Source organism: Carettochelys insculpta, chromosome 22 (genome assembly GCF_033958435.1).
Source record: "Carettochelys insculpta isolate YL-2023 chromosome 22, ASM3395843v1, whole genome shotgun sequence".
Classification (NCBI taxonomy): domain Eukaryota; kingdom Metazoa; phylum Chordata; order Testudines; family Carettochelyidae; genus Carettochelys; species Carettochelys insculpta.
Window position 1 is genome coordinate 10,747,465 of NC_134158.1, and position 15,897 is coordinate 10,763,361.

Consider the following 15,897-nt stretch of genomic DNA (forward strand, 5'->3'; position numbering starts at 1 on the left):
CGCTTGGTGTGCAGGGGACCCTGGTCACAGCCCGCTGCCCCCTCCGGCTATGGCTCCCCCCCAGCTTCCACCCCTGCATCCTCCTCCGAGTCCCCCTGCGGGCCCCGACCCCGTGTGTGCAGCCCCCAGCCCCTCCCACTGCAGCCCCCCGCCCTCTGAGCCCCCAGCCCCGCCCACTGCAGCCCCCCGCCCTCTGAGCCCCCCAGCCCCGCCCACTGCAGCCCCCCGCCCTCTGAGCCCCCAGCCCCGCCCACTGCAGCCCCCCTACCTCTGAGCCCCCCAGCCCCACCCACTGCAGCCCCCCACCCTCTGACCCCCCCAGCCCCTGTAGCCCCTGCCCTCTGACCCCCCAAGCCCTTCCCACTGCAGCCCCCCGCCCTCTGACCCCCCAGCCCCACCCCCTGCAGCCCTCCAAACCCCACCACCCCACCCATTGCAGCCTCCGACCCCCCAGCCCCTCTTCACACGCTTCCTTGCTCCCCTGCAGTGCACTTCCGTGTCTTTGCCCTGAACCACGACCTGCGCCCCACGGCCGAGGCCATCACCATCACCGTGCTGGTGAGAGCCAGGCCAGGGGCGGGAGGGGCAGGATCAGGCCCCAGAGGACTAAAACCCTGTGTTGGGGGCAAAGATCGGGCCCATGGGGCTGTAGCGCTGTGCTGAGGGTAGGGGGAGGATTGGGCCCATGGGGTGTGGGGGGGGTTGGGGGGACGATTGGGCCTGTGGGAGGCTGAGGGGGAGGATTGGGCCTGTGGAGCTGTAGTGGGGGTTGGGGGGAGGATCGGGCCTGTGGGAGGCTGAGGGGGAGGATCGGGCCCGTGGAGCTGTCGTGCTGTGGTGGGAGGATCGGGCCCGTGGAGAGGGCTGGGGGGTTGGAGCAGGGGTGGGCAGTGCAGCTGGGGGCAGGGGCAGAGGAGATAGGGTAGCTGGAAAAGGGGCCCCTGGAGGAGCTGGGGGTCAGGATCAGGCCCCCTAACCCCCCTCCCCCTGCTGTGTGCCCCCAGAACAGCCAGGGGCTGCAGGTGAGGAAGGTGGAGCGGGTCCCGCAGAACTGGGTCATCACGGATCAGCTGTCCATCCCCGACGTCTCCGAGTGAGGGGGGCTGCTGCCTGGGGGGGCTGGGACTCCCCGCTGCCTGGGGGCCCTGCTGCTGGGGGGGCTGGGACTCCCTGCTGCCTGGGGGGCCCTGCTGCTGGGGGTGGCTGTGTGATGGGGTTCAGGGGTCCCCCTGCACTGCACCCCGGCCGCTGGCAGGAGTGACTCTCACTCAGCAGGTACAACAGGAGGTTTATTAGGCAACAGATGCCCAGTTTCTCACAGAAGCGACAGCGCAGCAGCCAGAGACAGTCCTTCCAACCCGTCCTGGGGAGAGGAGCCCGAGGGGGGCCCCTCTGGGGTGCAGCTTCCCCCTCCTCCGGCTGGCTCCTTCCAGCTCCCTCTTCCCCCAGCCTCTAACTGCCGCCCCCGATTCAAACCCAGCTCGGCTCCTCCCTCCTCCCTGCTCAGGGCAGAGGTGTTACCTGCCAGGTGTAGCCCCAGGGTCACCCTTAGCCACTGGGAGCTGCTCTGCTTGTCTCCCACATCCAGCCTGACTCTCACACGCACTCCCCCGCCCCCGCTCCATCACAGGCTGGGTGATGAGGGGGCTCCGGGGGGCCACGGTGGACAGGGACATTAACCTCTGGAGCACCGTGAGAAACAGCCCAGCGGGTGCTGTGGTGTGTCCAGCCAAGGGCCACAATGGGGGAGCCAGGGGGCCAGGAGCGGGCCCCCCAGGGGAGGGTCTGGAGCGCCAGTCTCCTCTCACCCCATCCCCCCCACCCCAAGGCCTGGGACCTGGCGCATCACAGCGCGATTCTCCAACGCCCTCGAGTCCAACGCCAGCGCCGAGTTCGAGGTGAAGAAATACGGTGAGTCCCGGACGCCTGGGTCCTCTCCCGGCTGAGGGAGGGGCTGGGGGCCAGGACGCCTGGGTCCTCTCCCGGCTGGGGGAGGGGCTGGGGGCCAGGACACCTGGGTCCTCTCCCGGCTGAGAGAGGGGCTGGGGGCCAGGACACCTCGGTCCCACGTGTGTTTTCTCCCCTAGTGCTCCCCAGTTTCGAGGTGAAGATTGTCCCCGAACGGACCTACATGCTGGTGACTGGGGACGGGAACCCCGACTTGCGGATTGACCTGCAGGTCAGGTAGGGGCAGCTCCCCCAGTCCCCACACTTGGAGCGGAGCCTGGGCTGGGTCCCCCTGGCGCTGGGGGTTCAGCGCCCCACGGAATCCAGACCCTGGCAGCCCCAGTGACCCCTTTTCCCCAGTGGACCCCCCTGTCCCCCGATTGCGGAGTGAGCCGGGTGACCCCTGCACTCTCCCCAGGTTTGTCTATGGGAAGGGGGTGACCGGCGTCGCCTACCTGAGGTTTGGGGTGACCGATGAGGACGGGGAGAAAACTTTCCTCCGGGGCTTGGAGCAGCAGGTCACGGTGAGACCCCGGCCCCCCGGGCCCCCCTCAACCCCCCGAATTCCAAAGCCAGAGACCGAGTCACCTCCAGCCACCTGCCCCTCCCCTGCCAGCCAGGCCCCCTCCTTGGCAGCTCGTGGGGACAGCTCCCCGGGGCCACCTGCCGCTGCGGGTGTCCGGCCAGGGCCCCCTCCAGCGCCCCAGAGCCTGGCAAATTCGCACCCGGCTCCTGGTGCCGAAGTGTGTGTGACCCACAGGGAAACAGGCGCACCCAGGATCCCTGGAAAAAATCTCCCACTTCCACATGGCCTCTCAAGTCCTCAGGGGCTCTGGGTGTCTGTGGGGGGGGGCTGGTGGCGTCTGGCCCCCCCCCACTCCTGGGGGCTCTGGGTATCTGGGGGGGCTGGTGGCATCTGATTCCCCTCCCCTACTCCTGGGGGCTCTGGGTGTCTGGGGGGGGGCTGGTGGTGTCTGACCCCGCCCCGGCTCCTGGGGGCTCTGGGTATCTGGGGGGGCTGGTGGTGTCTGACCCCCCCCCGGCTCCTGGGGGCTCTGGGTATCTGGGGGGGCTGGTGGTGTCTGACCCCCCCCACTCCTGGGGGCTCTGGGTATCTGGGGGGGCTGGTGGTGTCTGACCCCCCCCCGGCTCCTGGGGGCTCTGGGTATCTGGGGGGGCTGGTGACGTCTGACCCCCAGGCCCCCCGGCAGGTGACGGAGGGGAAGGCCAGCGTGACCCTCAAGCGCAGCCTCCTGGCGCAGAAGCTGGGGCGCCCCCTGCAGGACCTGGCCGGGACCAGCCTCTACATCGCCGTTACCTGCGTAGAGACCGCCAGTGAGGGGGCACCCGCTCCGGCCCCACGGCGGGGGCTGGCTGGGGGGCAGGACAGGGAGTGGGGCAGGGCCTGGCTGAGGGGTGGGAGGGGGCAGGGTGTGGGGCAGGGTCTAGCTGGGGGCGGGCAGGGGGTGAAGCAGGGCCTGGCTGGAGGGGGCAGGTGTGGGGCAGGCTGACCCCCCACTGACCCCGGCCCCGGCGGCAGGCGGGGAGCTGGAGGAGCAGGAGCTGAGCACCGTCAAGTTCGTGACATCCCCGTACAGCGTGGACCTGGCGCAGACCAAGCGGCACTTCGTCCCGGGGGCGCCCTTCCTCGTGCTGGTGGGCGCCACCTCCTCGCGGGGCGGGGGGCCAGGGGTGGTGGGTTGGAGATGTGGGGCTGGGGGCCGAGATCAGGGTGGGGGGGGCAGGCGGGGGGTCTGGGTGGTGTGGGGGCAGAGATCAGGGCAGGGGGGCCGTGCAGGGGCTCGGGGCAGGGTGTGGGGGCTGTGCAGGGACTCGGGGCGGGGCGGGGGGCCGAGATCAGGGTGGGGGGGCAGGCGAGGGGTCTGGGTGGGGTGGGGGCAGAGATCAGGGCGGGGGGGCCGTGCAGGGGCTTGGGGCGGGGCGGGGGGCAGAGATCAGGGTGGGGGGGCTGTGCAGGGGTCTGGGCGGGGCAGGGTGGGGGGGGGTCTGATGCGGGGGAGGACACGGCTGAGACCCCCCCATTACCCCCCAGGCCCGCGTGACCTTGGCCGACGGCTCCCCGGCCGCCCGTATCCCGGTGCGGGTCTCCGCCCAGGTGCAGGGGGACGCGCCCCTTGAGAGCCGGGTGGTGACGGACCACAGGGGAGCGGTGATGGTCCCCATCAACCTGGGCCCCAGCGCCAGCGCCCTGAGCGTGAAGGTACCGGGGGGGGCAGGGGCTTGGGGGAGTGTTGAGGGGCGGGGGCTTGGGTGGGTGCTGAGGGGTGTTGAGGGGGGGGCGGGGCACAGCCCGGCTGGCCCCGCCCCTGAGGCGTGCCCTGCCCCGCCCCTTGCAGGTGGTGGCGGGGGAGGGGGCGCCGGGTGAGGGGCGGCTGCGGGCCACGGCGACGCGCTCCCCCAGCGGGCGCTACCTTCTGCTGGAGACCCAGCGGCCCGGCCCTGTGCGGCCCGGCCACCTGCTCGTCCTGACGCTCAAGGACCTGGGGCCCGGCGGCGGCGGCGGCGGCGGCGACTTCTCCCACTTCTACTACACGGTGAGTGGCCCGACTGCCCCCCAGCGCCCCCCTTGTGCCGCCTTGTGCCTGCAGCAGGGCCCCGGGGGCAATGGGGCCAGCCCCCCCCATCCCTGCAGCAGGGCCCTAGCGTGGCCCAGGGACAATGGGGCCAGCCCCCCACACCCCCTGCAGCAGGGCCCCCGGGGGCAACGGGGCCAGCCCCCCACACCCCCTGCAGCAGGGCCCCCAGGGGAAACGGGGCCAGCCCCCCCATCCCTGCAGCAGGGCCCTAGCGTGGCCCAGGGACAATGGGGCCAGCCCCCACACCCCCTGCAGCAGGGCCCCTGGGGGCAATGGGGCCAGCCCCCACATCCCTGCAGCAGGGCCCTAGCGTGGCCCAGGGACAATGGGGCCAGCCCCCCACACCCCCTGCAGCAGGGACCCCGGGGGCAACGGGGCCAGCCCCCCCCATCCCTGCAGCAGGGCCCCTGGGGGCAACGGGGCCAGCCCCCCCCATCCCTGCAGCAGGGCCCCTGGGGGCAACGGGGCCAGCCCCCCCATCCCTGCAGCAGGGCCCCTGGGGGCAACGGGGCCAGCCCCCCCATCCCTGCAGCAGGGCCCCTGGGGGCAACGGGGCCAGCCCCCCCCATCCCTGCAGCAGGGCCCCTGGGGGCAACGGGGCCAGCCCCCCCCATCCCTGCAGCAGGGCCCCTGGGGGCAACGGGGCCAGCCCCCCCATCCCTGCAGCAGGGCCCCTGGGGGCAACGGGGCCAGCCCCCCCATCCCTGCAGCAGGGCCCCCGGGGCAACGGGGCCAGCCCCCCCATCCCTGCAGCAGGGCCCCTGGGGGCAACGGGGCCAGCCCCCCCCATCCCTGCAGCAGGGCCCCTGGGGGCAGGGGAGAGCCCGGGGGGTGGACGGTGCCGTGGGGCCGGGGGCAGCTGTGTGCGTCCCGGCAGGTGCTGCACAGGGGCTCCATCGTGGAGGCTCGGGCCGTGCCCCGGAGCTCCGCCACGGTGGCCCCCCTCTCCGTGAGCGCCGCGCTGGCGCCGGCCTTCCGCGTCGTGGCCTTCTTCCGCGCCGGCGCCGAGGTGGTGGCCAACTCGCTGTGGGTGGACGTGGAGGACGCCTGCCAGGGGAAGGTAACGCCGGGGCTGGGGCGTGGGGGGCAGGAGGGGGCGGGGCAGGCCGTGGGGCTCGCCCTCACCCCTGTGGCACCCCCCCAGCTGGAGCTGCAGCTGGACAAGGGCAGCGCAGAGCTGCGCCCCCAGGACAGGCTCGAGTTCACGGTGACCACCGACTCCCGCGCCTCAGTTTCCCTGGTGGCCGTCGACTCGGCTGTCTACGCGGTGAACCGCCGGCACCGCCTCACGCCCGCCAAGGTAGGGCCGCGCCCCCCAGCTGCACCCGTCACCGACCAATCATAGCCTCCGTGCTGCCCGGCTCAGCCCCGGGGTTCGGGTTCGACCCACGACCCCTCTGCTGACCTCTGCCGGGACAAGGAGTCTGCCCCCCCAGCCTTGGCTCCGCCTTCTACCCCCACGCCCTGCCCCGCCCCTGCCCTGTCCTGCTCCTCTGCCCCTGGCTCCGCCTTCTACCCCCACGCCCCGCCCCGCCCCGCCCCGCCCTCTGCCCGCCCCCTGCCCGACCCCATGCCTCCAGCTCCTGCCTCTGCCCCACCCCTTGTCACACCCCCACCTTCTCCCCCATGACAGGTGTTCGCGGCCATGGACAGCTACGACCTGGGCTGCTCGGCGGGTGGGGGGGCAGACCCGCTGGGGGTGTTCGGAGACGCCGGCCTGGCCCTGCGTGTGGGGGAGCTGCAGAGCCCACTGTGGGAAGGTGAGCCGGGCGCAGTGGCGGGGTGGGGGTGTGAGCGAGGGGTGGGCTGGGGCGGGGGTGGTGTAGCGGGGGGTGAGTGAGGGGTGGGCTGGGGGTGTGAGTGAGGGGTGGGGTGGTGCAGCGGGGGGTGAGTGAGGGGTGGGCTGGGGGTGTGAGTGAGGGGTGGGGTGGTGCAGTGGGGGTGAGTGAGGGGTGGGCTGGGGCAGGGGTGGTGCAGCGGGGGTGAGTGAGGGGTGGGCCAGGGGTGTGAGTGAGGGGTGGGCCGGGCGCAGTGGCGGGGTGGGGGTGTGAGTGAGGGGTGGGCTGGGGCAGGGGTGGTGCAGCGGGGGATGAGTGAGGGGAGGGGCAGGGCTGGGCGGGCGGGGGGGTGCCCCAGTCTGACCCCCTGGTGTCTGACCCCAGGGCCAGGCTGCAGGCAGGACCCCCAACGCAGGAAGCGCTCGGTGGACTTCAAGAGGCAGGCCCAGGAGAGGGGTGAGTCGGGAGGGTGTCTGGGGCCCTGGCACCCGGCTGCCCCCCCATCTCTCTGCCCCCTCGGGTGCCAGACCCCCCGATGTGGGGCTGTGACAGGTCCCTCGGCTCCCCTCGTGGCCGTCCCGCCCACCCCACTGCTGGGGGCTCCACACCCAGGACCCAGCACCAGCCTGTCAGCCTGGGCCAATTTTCACCACCCCTCTTGGTGCCTTTCCCAGGGCTGAACCCCCCCACCCCCGACAGAGCTCTGGCCCCGCCCCCTCCTGACGCCCCGCCCCTCCCACCTCCGCAGCCGCGCGGTACCAGGCCGATGCCGTGGCCTTGCGCTGCTGCCAGGACGGGATGACGCGGGTGCCGATGCGCCGGACGTGCCAGGAGCGAACGAAGCGGATCCAGGGCCCGGACGCCGCCCGCTGCAGGCCGGCCTTCCTCGACTGCTGCAACTTCGCCAGCCACCTGCGCCGCCAGGCCCGGGCATGGGGCTCCGGGGGGCTGGCCCGGGGTGAGCCCCAGACTGGGGGATGGGTCAGGAGCCAGGACTCCTGGGTTCTCCCCCCGGCGCTGGGAGGGCAGTGGGGGCCGGTGGTTAGAGCAGGTGCTGGGAGCCAGGACTCCTGGGTTCTCCCTGGCGCTGGGAGGGCAGTGGGGGCTGGTGGTCAGAGCAGGGGGCTGGCAGCCAGGACTCCTGGGTTCTCCCCCCCGGCGCTGGGAGGGCAGTGGGGGCTGGTGGTTAGAGCAGGGGGCTGGCAGCCAGGACTCCTGGGTTCTCCCTGGCGCTGGGAGGGCAGTGGGGGCTGGTGGTTAGAGCAGGGGGCCGGGAGCCAGGACTCCTGGGTTCTCCCCCCTGGTGCTGGGAGGGCAGTGGGGGCTGGTGGTTAGAGCAGGGGGCCGGGAGCCAGGACTCCTGGGTTCTCCCCCCCGGCGCTGGGAGGGCAGTGGGGGCTGGTGGTTAGAGCAGGGAGCCGGGAGCCAGGACTCCTGGGTTCTCCCCCCCGGCGCTGGGAGGGCAGTGGGGGCCGGTGGTTAGAGCAGGGAGCCAGGACTCCTGGGTTCTCTCTATGCTGTGGGCGGAGCCTAGGCTGCTGGGATGGGGGGCTGTTCCCAGCTGGCTGCTGATTCCCCTCCCCCCCCACCCCCAGTGAACGTCGAGGAGGACGAGGAGAATTTCTTCGACGAGGATTTTGTGGTGACCCGGAGCGTCTTCCCTGAGAGCTGGCTGTGGAAAACCTTCACTGTGGATCGCAGCAGCCGGTCAGGGACCCCGGCCCTCCCCCCAGTGCACAGCCCTCCCACCACATGGGGAAACCTCCCCCCAGGGTCCCCCTTCCCAGGTATCCCCCAGGTGGCTCCAGGCATCTCTCGTGGGGCCCCGCCACTGACCACCCCCTGGTCTCTCTCCTGCAGGCAGAGCCATCTGGTGCCGGACTCCATCACCACGTGGGAGATCCAGGCTGTCAGCATGTCACCCAGCACCGGTTTGTCCGTCCGTCTGCCTCCCGTCCCCACTTCTGTGCCCGTCCGTCCCCCTGTCCGTCTGTCAGTCAGCCTCTTGTCTGTCCCCTTGTCTGTCCGTCTCAGTCAGCCCCTTGTCTGTCCGTCCGTCTGCCTCCCGTCCCCACTTCTGTGCCCGTCCGTCCCCCTGTCCGTCTGTCAGTCAGCCTCTTGTCTGTCCCCTTGTCTGTCCGTCTCAGTCAGCCCCTTGTCTGTCCGTCCGTCTGCCTCCCATCCCCCCTTCTGTGCCCCTCTCCATCCCCGTCTGTCTGTCAGCCCCTTGTCTGTCCCCCCGTCCATCCCCTTGCCTGTCCGTCCGTCCGTCCATCCCTCCTTCTGTGCTCCTCTCCGTCCCCCTGTCTGTCTGTCTCAGTCAGCCCTTTGTCCGTCCCCCCGTCCATCCCCTTGTCTGTCCGTCCGTCCGTCCATCCTTCTGTGCTCCTGTCTGCCCCCCGTCTGCCTGCCTGCCCCTCGTCTGTCCTTTAATCTGTTCGTCTGTTTTTGATACTGTCTCCCACAACGTGCTTGTCCATAAGTTGAGGAGATATGGGTTGGATCCATGGACTATAAGATGGATAGAAAGCTGGCTTGATGGTCGGGCCCAACGGGTAGTGGTCAGTGGCTCAGTATCTGGATGGCGGTCGGTTTCAAGCGGAGTGCCGCAAGGCTCGGTTCTGGGCCTGGTGTTAGTCAACATCTTTATTAACGACCTGGATGAGGGACTGGGTTGCACCCTCAGCAAGTTTGCGGATGACACAAAACTAGGGGGAGAGGTAGATATGCTGGAGGGTAGAGAGAGAATCCAGAGGGACCTGGATAAATTGCAGGACTGGGCCAAAAGAAATCTGCTGCGGTTCAATAAGGAGAAGTGTTGAGTCCTGCACCTGGGGCGGAAGAATCCCAAACATTGTTACAGGCTGGGGACCGACTGGCTCAGCAGCAGTACGATGGAAAGGGACCTAGGGGTTACGGTGCATGAAAGGCTGGATGTGAGTAACCAGTGGGGCCCTCGTAGCCAAGGCGGCTAACGGCACATACTGGGGTGCATTAGGAGGAGCATTTCGAGCAGAGCTAGAGAAGTGGTTGTTCCCCTCTATTCGCACTGGTGAGGCCACAGCTGGAATATTGTGCCCAGTTTTGGGCCCCCCAGTATAAAAAGGAGGTGGATTTGCTGGAGCAGGTTCAGCGGAGGGCAACAAACATGATTCAGGGGCTGGAGCACAAGGCCTATGAGGAGAGGCTGGGGGATTTGGGCTTGTTTAGTTCACAGAAGAGAAGACTTAGAGGTGATTTAAGAGCAGCCTTCAACTTCCTGAAGGGGAGCTCTAAAGAGGAGGGTGAGAAACTGCTCTCAGTGGTGTCAGACGGCAGAACAAGGAGCAATGGTCTGACGCTGAAGGGGGAGAGGTGCAGGTTGGATATTAGGAAAAACTCCTTCCCCAGGCGGGTGGTGAAGCACTGGGATGTGTTGCCTAGAGAGGTGGTGGATTCTCCATCCCTAGAGGTTTCTAAGTCCCGGCTAGACAAGGTCCTGGCTGGGATGACTTAGTGGGGGTTGATCCTGCTTTAGGCAGGGGGCTGGACTCAGTGACCTCCTGAGGTCCCTTCCAGCCCTGGGAGTCTGTCCCCCCCTCGTCCGTCCCCCCTTCCCTCCCTCCGTGCTCCCTGCTCCGTCCGTCCATCCCTCCCTCCGCCCCCAGGCCTCTGCGTCTCTGACCCGATCAGCGTCCGCGTCTTCCAGGAGTTCCACGTCTCGCTGCGGCTGCCCTACGCCGTGAAGCGCTTCGAGCAGCTGGAGCTGCGCCCCGTCCTGTACAACTACTGGCAGCAGCCTGTCGATGTGAGGGGCCTCGGCCGGGCCTGCCCCCGGCACCCCCCACCCCACCCCACCCCACCCGCGGCCCCTGCCCCACCCACCTGCCCATGGCCCCTGCCCCCCCCCAGCGCCCCCTCCCACCCCACGGTGCCTGCACCCCCCCTGCCCTGCCTGCAGCCCCTACACCCCCCCAGGACCCCTTTCCACCCCACGGTGCCTGCACCCCATTGGGACCGTCCCTCCTGCCTGCAGCCCCTGCACCCCACCCAGGACCCCTTCCCCACCCCCCACGGCGCCTGTCCCCCCCTTGGGACCGTCCCTCCTGCCTGCAGCCCCTACACCCCCCAAGGACCCCTTTCCACCCCACGGTGCCTGCACCCCATTGGGACCGTCCCTCCTGCCTGCAGCCCCTGCACCCCACCCAGGACCCCTTCCCCACCCCCCACGGCGCCTGTCCCCCCCTTGGGACCCCCCCTCCCGCCCCATGGCCCCCTGCCCCACCTGTGGGCCCGGCACCCCTTTCCACCCCATGGCCCCTGCACCCCCCTGGCACCCTTCCTCCCGCCCCACGGCCCCTGCCAGCCCAGTCCTGCCCCCCACAGCTCTTGCCCCCCCCCGGTGTCCCTCCCTCCCACCCCGCAGCCCGTGGGGGTCTCAGCTCCGCTCTCTGGCAGGTGTCGGTGCACCTGGAGCGTGTGGAGGGGATCTGTGCTCCGGCGACGGGGAGCCCGGGGCGCCGACAGGTTGTGCAGGTGCCAGCCCAGGGGGCACTGGCTGTGCCCTTCACCGTGGTGCCCATGGGTGCTGCTGAAATCCCCATCACGGTAACAGCCGTGGTGATGGTCCAGGGCTTCGGGGACAGCATCCGCCAGAACCTGCGGGTGGAGGTGAGGGGGGCTGAGCCCCACGGAGCCCCTGTGCCCTCCCCCACCCCACTCCATTGGAACTGAGCTGACCCCCATCTCTCCCCCAGAGGGAAGGCGCTGCCCACCTGGAGGAGCGGAGCTACTCGCTGGACTTGAAAAGTGAGTGACCCCCAGGGGCGTGACAGGAGCTAGGGGAGTCCCAGGGCCAGGAGGGGGTGTGGGCGCCGCCGGGGTCAGAGGTGGGTGGAGGTCCAGGGGGCTGGAGGGGGGTGGCTGGGGGCTGCCCATATCCTGACTCCTGTGCCCCACAGAGAGGCCCAGCCGCATTCTGGAGATCCCGGCGCAGCTGCCCCCCAACTCCGTGCCCCAAGGGGACTTCAAGATGAGTGTCCGTGCCACAGGTGAGAGCCGCCCCCGTCCCAAGGGCGACAGGCGGTGAGACAGGCCGGTGAGATGGGCCAGTGACACCTCCAAGCAGAGACTGGCCCTCTTGCTGACCCGTTGCCCAGGCCGCCCCTCGGGCAGGCTGGTTCCTCTGGGTCAGGGGCAGCATCAGTGTGGTGGCGGTGACGCTGTCTCTCCCCCCCGGTGACACTGTGTCTCTACCCCGGCGCGCTGTGCGGGAGGCGCGGTGACGCTGTGCGGGGGAGGCGCGGTGACGCTGTCTCTCTGCCCCGGTGATGTTGTGTGGGGAAGGCGCAGTGACGCTGTCTCTCTGCCGAGGCGCGGTGACACTGTGTGGGGGAGGTGCAGTGAGGCTGTGTCTCTGCCCCGGCGCGCTGTACGGGAGGCGCGGTGACGCTGTCTCTTTGCCCCGGCGCGCTGTGCGGGGGAGACACGGTGACGCTGTGCGGGAGGCGCGGTGACGCTGTGCGCGGGAGGCGCGGTGACGCTGTCTCTTTGCCCCGGCGCGCTGTACGGGAGGCGCGGTGACGCTGTCTCTTTGCCCCGGCGCGCTGTGCGGGGGAGACACGGTGACGCTGTGCGGGGGAGGCGCGGTGACGCTGTGCGGGGGAGGCGCAGTGACGGTCTCTTTGCCCCGGCGCGCTGTGCGGGGGAGGCGCGGTGACGCTGTCTCTTTGCCCCGGCGCGCTGTGCAGGGGAGGTGCGGTGACGCTGTCTCTTTGCCCCGGCGCGCTGTGCGGGGGAGGCGCGGTGACGCTGTGCGGGGGAGGCGCAGTGACGGTCTCTTCGCCCCGGCGCGCTGTGCGGGGGAGGCGCGGTGACGCTGTGCGGGGGAGACGCGGTGACGCTGTCTCTTTGCCCCGGCGCGCTGTGCGGGGGAGGCGCGGTGACGCTGTGCGGGGGAGGCGCAGTGACGGTCTCTTCGCCCCGGCGCGCTGTGCGGGGGAGGCGCGGTGACGCTGTGCGGGGGAGACGCGGTGACGCTGTCTCTTTGCCCCGGCGCGCTGTGCAGGGGAGGCGCGGTGACGCTGTGCAGGGGAGGCGCGGTGACGCTGTGCAGGGGAGGTGCGGTGACGCTGTCTCTTTGCCCCGGCGCGCTGTGCGGGGGAGGCGCGGTGACGCTGTGCGGGAGGCGCGTTGATGCTGTCTCTTTGCCCCGGCGCGCTGTGCGGGGGAGGCACGGTGATGCTGTGCGGGGGAGGTGCGGTGACACTGTCTCTTTGCCCCGGCGCGCTGTGCGGGGGAGGCGCGGTGACGCTGTGCGGGGGAGACGCGGTGACGCTGTGCGGGAGGCGCGTTGATGCTGTCTCTTTGCCCCGGCGCGCTGTGCGGGGGAGGCGCGGTGACGCTGTGCGGGAGGCGCGTTGATGCTGTCTCTTTGCCCCGGCGCGCTGTGCGGGGGAGACACGGTGACGCTGTGCGGGAGGCGCGGTGACGCTGTGCGGGAGGCACGGTGACGCTGTGTCTCTGCCCCGGTGCGCTGTGCGGGAGGCGCGGTGACGCTGTCTCTCTGCCCCGGTGCGCTGTGCGGGGGAGACACGGTGACGCTGTCTCTCTGCCCCGGTGCGCTGTGCGGGGGAGACGCAGTGACGCTGTGCGGGAGGCGCGGTGACGCTGTCTCTCTGCCCCGGTGCGCTGTGCGGGGGAGACGCGGTGACGCTGTGCGGGAGGCGCGGTGACTCGCTCTCTCTCTTCCCCGGCCGGCCGCAGTGGACGAGGCGGTGGACACGCTGGAGAACTCGCTCTCGGCTGCCGGGGTGGCGGAGCTGCTGCGGGTGCCGCGGGGCTGTGCGGAGCAGACGATGGTCTACATGGCTCCTGGGCTGTACGCCATGCGCTACCTGGACGAGACGGAGCAGTGGGCCCAGCTGAAGGCCGAGCGCAAGGAGGAGGGGCTGCAGATCCTGCGCCAGGGTGAGCGGCAGGGGCGGGGCGGGTGTGGCGTCTCCCGGGGCACCAGCGAGAAGGTTTGAGCGGGACCAAGTGCTTAGCACAGGGCTCCCGACTGCCCGGGCTGGGGGCGGGAGAGCTCGGTGCTTCGCGCTGGCCTGCTGAGCCCGGGCTGTGGAGCTCAGCCCTCGGGGGCCGCGATTGGAAAACCCAGCAAAGGGAGGGCGCCCGGTCCTGCCACGAGGGCCGGGTCTGGATTCACTGAGCTGCCGAGGTCCCGTCTAGCCCCGGGAGGAGCGTCCTACGCTGCCAGACTCCACGTGCGTTACACGGCGCCCGCCCGGCCCTTCCTGCGCACGCCGGCCCCGCCGCACGGGCGAGTGGTTGTGAAAACCCATCGCCCCAAATCCGCACCGGTTCCCCCAGCCCCAGGGCAGCGATACCTCAGCTCTGGCCCCCAGAGCGCCGGGCCTGGCCTTTGGCATCTCCTGTCCGAAGGGTTAACCAGTGTAGAGCTCCCTGGCGGCTCCCGCACAGACCGAGCACGCCGCCGGCCTCAACCAGCCGAACCCTCCTGTGCGAGGCCGGGTCCTCGGCCTCCGGCCGGCTCGCAGCAGCGCCGAGCATCACGGAGGGAGCTCAGGGCCCCTTTGTCCCTGTGCCCGTGGGGAGGGGGGACCCATTCATCTCACTCGCTGTGGGAAGGTCCCTCCCAAAACAGAGCCTGTCTCACAAGCAGGTCCCTGTCCATGGCCTCATCACCGCAGCCTGGCTGGTCTGACCGTGCCCAGCACCGTCTCTCGGATGTGGCTCAGCACCTGACGAGCCCCCCCAGGCGGTGCTGACGCCCCCCAAGGTCCCAGGAGCCAACATCCGACGCGCACACCAGCAAACCCAAACACGACACTCATGTGTCACCAGCCGGCCACAGCCCCCACCCCCACCATGGTGCATAGGGTTTGGTGCCAACCCCAGAGACCAGTGGGCGAGGAGGCTGGTGGGTGGGGCATGTGAGGGCGCGGGTCGGGGTGGGGACAGGTGGGCATGAGAGGCCTGGGCGCCAGTGGCACTTCTGTGCATGGGTCCTGGCAAGAGGGGGGCAGAGGTCGGTGCAACGGTCTGTGCAAGGGGGTGGGCACAGGTAGGGGGTGGGAGGGTCCGTGCGAGGGGGCGGGCACAGGTAGGCAAGAAAGTCTGTGGGAGGCCAGAGGTAGGGGCGAGGGTTCGTGCGAGGGGGCGGGCACAGGTTAGGAGCGAGGGTCCGTGAGAAGGGGCAGCACAAATAGATGTGAGGGTCCGTGCGAGGGGGCGGGCACAGGTTAGGGGTGCGAGGGGGCGGGCACAGGTTAGGAGCGAGGGTCCGTGCGAAGGGGCAGCACAAATAGATGTGAGGGTCCGTGCGAGGGGGCGGGCACAGGTTAGGGGCGGGAGGGTCCATGCGAAGGGGTGGCACAGGTTAGGGGCGAGGGTCCGTGCGAGGGGGCAGGCACAGGTTAGGGGTGGGAGGGTCCGTGTGAAGGGGCGGCACAGGTAGATGTGAGGGTCCGTGCGAGAGGGCGGGCACAGGTTAGGGGTGGGAGGGTCCGTGCGAGGGGGCGGGCACAGGTTAGGGGTGGGAGGGTCCGTGCGAGGGGGCGGCACAGGTTAGGAGCGAGGGTCCGTGCGAGGGGGCGGCACAGGTAGATGTGAGGGTCCGTGCGAGGGGGCGGGCACAGGTTAGGGGTGGGAGGGTCCGTGCGAGGGGGTGGCACAGGTTGGGGCGAGGGTCCGTGCGAGGGGAGGCCGAAGAGGCTGCACACGCTGGCTGAAGCCATGGGCTGAGCTCTAGGTTGCGTACTCACCTCCCCTCAGTTTACACACCTTCTGGCCAGCCCTTGCACACCGGTGCACCCCCATTGCACGGCTGCCTGTTGCACAGGCAGGCCCAGGCGGGAGCACAGCAGGGCACGGAGGAGGGGAGCTGAGCCCCCCCCTAACCGCCCTCCCGCCCCCCAGGCTACGAGCGGATCCTGACGTTCCGCAAGGCGGACGGCTCCTACGGCGCCTGGCTGCACAGGCCCAGCAGCACCTGGTGAGCCGCCCAGGCTGGGGGGCTGCCTGCCGGGGAATCCCAGGGCTGGATCTGGGCTGGGGGGGCTGCTGGGGGGGTGCCCATCAAGGAGGAAGGGCCAGACAATGGCTGGGGGGGCCTGAGGGGGGTTCCCATCCTGAGTGGTGGCGGGGGGCCTCTGAAGGGGGTTTCTGTCCCTGGGGAAGGGCCGGGGGATCGGAGGGGGGCTCCCATCCATGAGGCTGGGCGGTGGCGGCAGCTGCTCTGTGACCCCGGGCCGGGCCCCCTCCCCCTCCCACAGGCTGACGGCGTTCGTGGTGAAGGTGCTGGCGCTGGCGCGTGAGTACCAGGCTGTGGACGAGGCCGGGATCCGAGAATCGGTGACATGGCTGCTGGGGAACCAAAAGCCCAACGGCTCCTTCCACGACCCACAGCCCGTCATCCACCGGGAGATGCAGGTGACCTCGCGCACGCGCATCACTGCTTTGTACGCTCCCTCGTGCGCTGCACCTCGCACGGGTTCACTCCCCTTGCACGGGGCTGCTTTTCGTGCTGTTCTTAAACGCTTTATAGTGACTTGCACAACTTGTACATTCACGCT

At 70.2% G+C, this 15,897-nt stretch overlaps 1 protein-coding gene across 1 annotated transcript in view; it reads left to right on the plus strand.

Moving 5' to 3' along the window:
- LOC142025109 (complement C4-like) overlaps nucleotides 1–15,897 on the plus strand; it is a 29,888-nt gene that overhangs the window by 3,177 nt on the left and 10,814 nt on the right. The window contains exons 4-26 of the mRNA XM_075017612.1: nucleotides 488–558; nucleotides 1,005–1,093; nucleotides 1,829–1,911; nucleotides 2,088–2,184; nucleotides 2,366–2,471; nucleotides 3,159–3,282; nucleotides 3,488–3,603; nucleotides 4,001–4,168; nucleotides 4,305–4,502; nucleotides 5,422–5,604; nucleotides 5,689–5,844; nucleotides 6,178–6,304; nucleotides 6,707–6,778; nucleotides 7,071–7,280; nucleotides 7,918–8,029; nucleotides 8,183–8,253; nucleotides 9,970–10,109; nucleotides 10,760–10,972; nucleotides 11,059–11,110; nucleotides 11,263–11,352; nucleotides 13,067–13,270; nucleotides 15,242–15,317; nucleotides 15,598–15,754. Of these exons, the coding sequence (XP_074873713.1) occupies nucleotides 488–558; nucleotides 1,005–1,093; nucleotides 1,829–1,911; nucleotides 2,088–2,184; nucleotides 2,366–2,471; nucleotides 3,159–3,282; nucleotides 3,488–3,603; nucleotides 4,001–4,168; nucleotides 4,305–4,502; nucleotides 5,422–5,604; nucleotides 5,689–5,844; nucleotides 6,178–6,304; nucleotides 6,707–6,778; nucleotides 7,071–7,280; nucleotides 7,918–8,029; nucleotides 8,183–8,253; nucleotides 9,970–10,109; nucleotides 10,760–10,972; nucleotides 11,059–11,110; nucleotides 11,263–11,352; nucleotides 13,067–13,270; nucleotides 15,242–15,317; nucleotides 15,598–15,754 (2,915 nt within the window). The remainder of the gene's footprint in view (nucleotides 1–487; nucleotides 559–1,004; nucleotides 1,094–1,828; nucleotides 1,912–2,087; nucleotides 2,185–2,365; nucleotides 2,472–3,158; nucleotides 3,283–3,487; nucleotides 3,604–4,000; nucleotides 4,169–4,304; nucleotides 4,503–5,421; nucleotides 5,605–5,688; nucleotides 5,845–6,177; nucleotides 6,305–6,706; nucleotides 6,779–7,070; nucleotides 7,281–7,917; nucleotides 8,030–8,182; nucleotides 8,254–9,969; nucleotides 10,110–10,759; nucleotides 10,973–11,058; nucleotides 11,111–11,262; nucleotides 11,353–13,066; nucleotides 13,271–15,241; nucleotides 15,318–15,597; nucleotides 15,755–15,897) is intronic.